At 44.0% G+C, this 6,000-nt stretch overlaps 1 protein-coding gene across 1 annotated transcript in view; it reads left to right on the top strand.

Annotated features, from left to right (window-relative positions):
• Positions 1-960: 960 nt before the first annotated feature.
• LOC106592519 (heparan sulfate glucosamine 3-O-sulfotransferase 6) overlaps positions 961-6,000 on the top strand; it is a 32,626-nt gene continuing 27,586 nt past the window's right edge. Inside the window, exon 1 of the mRNA XM_045715538.2 lies at positions 961-2,090. Within this exon, the coding sequence (XP_045571494.1) occupies positions 1,522-2,090 (569 nt within the window). The 5' untranslated portion in view covers positions 961-1,521. The remainder of the gene's footprint in view (positions 2,091-6,000) is intronic.

Below are 6,000 nucleotides of genomic sequence, written 5' to 3'. Positions count from 1 at the left end.
ACTTCATCTAGCTGACTTGGGCTAGCTGACTTCACTTAGCTGACTTGGGCTAGCTGACTTCACCTAGCTGACTTCGGCTAGCTGACTTCACCTAGCTGAAGCTGAACTGAAGCATGCTGATGCCTTTATACACCTCACACCTTTTCTCCTCCTCTCTCGTGCTATCCTCCCTCTCCCTTTATTACCTTGCCACCTCTCCCTCTCTCTCTCTCTTTCCCTATCTCTTATCTCCATCCTCTCTTGCTACCCTCTCACCCTCCATTCTCTTTGCCACCTCTCCCTCTCTACCCCCTTGTCTCCCCCTCTCTCCTTCTCTTACTCATTCTCTCTGTCAGTTCTCTCGGGTTGTACCAAAGCTTCTTCCCCAGGGGGGTGTCTGTATGCATGTGGTTCCCAGACAGATGATCTCTCCTCCAGTTGATTCAAACTGGAGACACTGGTATTGGTCAGGTTCAAAGGACCTGACACACACACACAAATGTATGTGCACACACACACATACACCTTTGTCAGCCCTGAAACTATTTACATTACAGACCTACTGTGTGATGTGATGATCTCTCGCTCAGCAATGCCTTCTGTCCTGCTAGGTTACACCAAACCATAACACTGTATCTACGACAGGTATGCTTGGGAATGAGTTTGGGGCAGGGCTCTGCTTTTCAAGTCTTTGTTGTGAGACCTGTGTCAGTAGATATGAAAGGACTGCCGCACCACTTGTTCTTATGACAAGGAGTCTCAAGGTGCAGATAAAGTACAAGGGTTTGGATGGATGTCCTGAGGGCCTTTCTCATTCATAAGAGGAACGTTTCATCTATCATGAGGTTCAAAGGGGGAAAGGTTGTTATTCGTTTTTTTGTCCTTTTCCTGAGTCAGCATGCACCATAAAAAATACATTGCCCTTTTGATTTTAAAAGTTGATACACCGTGTTAAATTGTGATGGTATTATTTTCTGTGGGTTGTAAATTGCTTCAAATGTATTCTTGTTACACACCCAGGTCTGGAAGGATGAAGAGAGGTGTATAACAAGTACAGTAGAATAAAGAACCAGGAGTTGTCCATAGATTACACCATTGAATGCTGCTAAACGTCTCATGGGGCATGTTGTCCATTGCTGGAGAAGGGAAGGGTAGAGATGGTTGGGTGTGTCAGCAATCTTTGAAGGAGAGGAGAAACCGTGCATGAGAGATCACCAGAGCTGACTTGAGCGCACAGCAAGGCAGTGGAATCATTACTCAATGGAAATTGAAGTATTGAGCCATGCAGAATGACAAATGCTTGTTTAAAGAGGTTAAAGACCCGTTTTCTGTCTTGTGTAATGATGCGTGACAACGGTATGAGTATCACCTTGATAAGTTCGACGACAATGCTCCAATTTTGGGGTGTTATGATTATGAAACTGCTACACTTTTCAGCATTCAGGAAATAGTTATATAGAGAACAGTTAGGCTACTCAACGTAAGGAAAAGCAGTATGCTGACAACATTTTGTTCCTTGCTCACCGAACAGGACAGCGACTCATGGGATGTAGTGTGGGCTGTAGAACAAGGCTCAACTTTGGAAAGGCGCTGTCCAAAGTATCCGTGTGTTTTACCATGGTCGTGATTTTCACCTATTTCTTCTACTGTCTTACCGGATTATGTGACTCGGCGCCGAGACAGATGTTCGACCATCACACTTTAAACAGAGACTATGATGTATCGGACCGTACGTACGACAACCTGCGACCGCCAGCGCGACTCTATCCTCACCACCCGGGCGCACCGACTCCCTGGAACAGGACAGACACTTCAACGGGCGCCGCGCTCCACCGTGCAGACGAACAGGTCGCCACGCTACAGTGGGTTGAAGGCGGACTGCTCCCACAAGAGATACCGGAGAGCACTAAGGAAAATGTAGCTGTTAACGGCATCCCCATGTCCAACACATTTGAGAGTAAGAAGTTCCCACAAGCCATCATAATCGGTGTGAAGAAAGGCGGAACGCGCGCTCTGCTGGAGTTCCTACGGATTCATCCGGACGTGAGAGCTGTCGGGGCAGAACCTCACTTTTTCGACAGGTTCTACGAGAAAGGACTTGAGTGGTACAGGTAAGGCACATATTCTGCTACTGTACGATGTCCATGGAGTGTTTATCAGCGCCAGTAAAAACCATGCGCGGCTTCTAGCCTACTCTGATATTGCGATATCTTGAATCGAATCTGTGAATTGGGGGCTGGAGCAGCTTTTCATACATATCAAATCTGTTGCAATACAAACACCTAACATATGATTTAGTTGTATTTGTATTGTTCACAACATGTTGAGCCTTGGAGAAAGATGACACCTCAGCCACTGTAGGATGATGAATGGAGATAGGATGACAGGTAGATGAGGAGCAGTGTTCTCCCCTGGGGAAGATATTCACCTGTGAAGAACTCTGCTGAAGGTTCTTGTCAATAACATACATAGATATTTGCACATTGACAGTCAGATATCCAGTATTGTGTGTGTGTGTGTGTGTGTGTGTGTGTGTGTGTGTGTGTGTGTGTGTGTGTGTGTGTGTGTGTGTGTGTGTGTGTGTGAGTGTGTGAGTGTGTGTGTGTGTGTGTGTGTCAATACAACCCTGCCTGACTTGATGTAGATGAAGAGGCTATAAGTCCCTGGGGTGTTGTTAATCATCATGACAGTGTTTCTTCAGTTCAACATGACATCCCATATTAACATACAATCCATGTCTATTCTATTGGAATGGAATGGTGCACTCCCATTAAAAGCCCATGTCCTCTTGAATGATCATAGGCTTTAACCTGACTTTTTCCTCCTTACTAGCTCTGACCTTGCTGATTTATTGAGGAAAAATGTACTTACTATGACTGAGATATGTGGTTGTTCCACCTAGCTACAGTATTGTAAGTTTAACTGTAAGTCGCTATGGATAAGAGCATCTGCTAAATGACTAAAATGTTAAATGTTAAATATCTTATCTTTGTAGGTAAAGAGGGTTGAATCAATAAGCAGGCCTAACTCATAGTCTATACTTCATATACAGCAAGAAATGGTCTCAATAGAAGATATATATTTCTTTGCAGTAGTTTGATTTTGGATTTGGCCAAGAGTGAATACAGCCATAGTGTGATACAGGCTGAAACATATAATGTCTTGGTATATACAGTAAAATCTCCACCCAGGCACTGTAGCTACTTTGGAGGTGATAGGATCTGCTGGTAATAGATGACGCAGCTGACCATAGCTGTAATTGGGGTGTAATTATGGCCCTAGCAACCCTATTGCAGGGATATGGATGTTGATGGCCCTTTACCTGCCTTACTGCAGGCCTATGGAGCTAGAGAAGGCTGGAGGTTGTGATTACCTTCAGATGTCTGGACTGGAGGATCCTGCTGGAGAATGTCATGGCTGAGAAGAGAGACTGTTTGACAGCGCCTAGAAGCGCTGATCTAGGACCAGGTTCCCTCTGTCCATGTAATGTTATTCATTATGATCTAAAAAGCTAAACTGATCATAGATCAGCACTCCTACTCTGAGACATTTCATGAATAGGGTTTTGATGTTTTCATCCTCCCCAGGGTCAGGAGTTTGTCCAGAAGTTTTCTTTTAAAAACCATATGACGTGATTAGAAAAGTGATCTGGTCCCATCATAACCCATATAAATATTTACAGCTGATTTATTACTACAACTAGGGCCTGCAGTTGGCTAGGCTAGCCTACTACCAGATCAGGAAAAACTCTGGGCCCCAGGAAAACTATTTCAGGCTGTTACGGCAATTTCAGGTAAAAACTCAATAAAACAAGTTTCAAATATTAGGAAAATGTCTACACATTTCAGCTGTTTCAAAACATTGCTCTGCTATTACCATTTAAATCAAATCCATTTTTATCTGTCACATGCGTGGAATCCAACAGGTGTAGACCTTACAGTGAAATGCTTACTGTAAGAATTATACTGTAGGAGTGTTGGCTCAACAACACAATTCTGTTCACACTGCCCTGCTTCAAGGGGGACAACTGTTGGGAGAGTGTCATGCGCTCGAAATGTAGCAAGTACGCAGTGTTGTAGAAGTACTTAAGTAAAAATGCTTTAAAGTACTACGACTACGTTTTTAAAAATATATCTGTACTTTACTTTACTATATAGCTACAGTACATGCTGATAGGATCAGGCTATTGTAGCTACAGCACATACTGATATAGGATCAGGCTATTGTAGCTACAGCACATACTGATATAGGATCAGGCTATTGTAGCTACAGCACATACTGATATAGGATCAGGCTATTGTAGCTACAGCACATACTGATATAGGATCAGGCTATTGTAGCTACAACACATACTGATATAGGATCAGGCTATTGTAGCTACAGCACATACTGATATAGGATCAGGCTATTGTAGCTACAGCACATACTGATATAGGATCAGGCTATTGAAGCTACAGCACATACTGATATAGGATCAGGCTATTGTAGCTACAGCACATACTGATATAGGATCAGGCTATTGGAGCTACAGCACATACTGATAGGATCAGGCTATTGGAGCTACAGCACATACTGATATAGGATCAGGCTATTGTAGCTACAGCACATACTGATATAGGATCAGGCTATTGTAGATACAGCACATACTGATATAGGATCAGGCTATTGTAGATAAGCCTTTCTCTCATATAGAAACAACATGGAGGAAGATGAAGTGGGAGAGAATTTGATAACAGATAGTTTGAGTTTGAAAAAGAAAGTGAGAGACAGCAGAGATAGAGAGTGAGCGTGAAATTCTCATCTGTAATTTAATATATTTATTCTTTTTTCTTAACCTTTTTAGCAGCATTTAAACTTAAAACATACGAACACATGGAAACACTTTTGCCACTGATCATTTTAGCATGCTGCTGGTACCCCCCCTTCTCTCTCTCTCTCTCTCTCTCTCTCTCTTTCTCTCTCTCTCGCTCAGGCACACACACTCCCTCCCTCCCTCCCTCCCTCCCTCCCTCCCTCCCTCCCTCCCTCCCTCCCTCCCTCCTGTTCTCTCTCTCTCCCTCCCTCCCTCCCTCCCTCCCTCCCTCCCTCCTGCTCTCTCTCTCTCTCTGTTCATTAAGAGTGGCAGATGAAGGAGATTAAGTGTTTCTGTATAATATCTGCTGCAGCACTGGTTTCCAGGAGGCAGGGTAGTGTGTTACTATGTGTGTTTTAATTGGCGGGGCTGTAGCAGGCACAACACCATCACAATCACATGCAGATGTGGCCACGGCAACTAGAAACAGTGTTCAGTCACATAAGTCATGTCATGAGCAACACATTGTTTGAACGGACAGTTGATGGATTTATACAAAAGCTACAGTACGTATGTTACCAGAACCATTCTGTAGTGCTCAGCTACATTAGGTATGTTACCAGAACCATTCTGTAGTGCTCAGCTACGGTAGGTATGTTACCAGAACCATTCTGTAGTGCTCAGCTACGGTAGGTATGTTACCAGAACCATTCTGTAGTGCTCAGCTACGGTAGGTATGTTACCAGAACCATTCTGTAGTGCTCAGCTACGGTAGGTATGTTACCAGAACCATTCTGTAGTGCTCAGCTACAGTACGTATGTTACCAGAACCATTCTGTAGTGCTCAGCTACGGTAGGTATGTTACCAGAACCATTCTGTAGTGCTCAGCTACGGTAGGTATGTTACCAGAACCATTCTGTAGTGCTCAGCTACGGTACGTATGTTACCAGAACCATTCTGTAGCGCTCAGCTACATTAGGTATGTTACCAGAACCATTCTGTAGCGCTCAGCTACGGTACGTATGTTACCAGAACCATTCTGTAGTGCTCAGCTACGGTAGGTATGTTACCAGAACCATTCTGTAGTGCTCAGCTACAGTACGTATGTTACCAGAACCATTCTGTAGCGCTCAGCTACGGTAGGTATGTTACCAGAACCATTCTGTAGCGCTCAGCTATGGTACGTATGTTACCAGAACCATTCTGTAGCGCTCAGCTACGGTAGGTA

This window comes from Salmo salar, chromosome 03 (genome assembly GCF_965601325.2).
Source record: "Salmo salar chromosome 03, fSalSal1, whole genome shotgun sequence".
NCBI classification, from domain to species: domain Eukaryota; kingdom Metazoa; phylum Chordata; class Actinopteri; order Salmoniformes; family Salmonidae; genus Salmo; species Salmo salar.
This window is presented reverse-complemented; position numbering and strand designations above follow the sequence as displayed.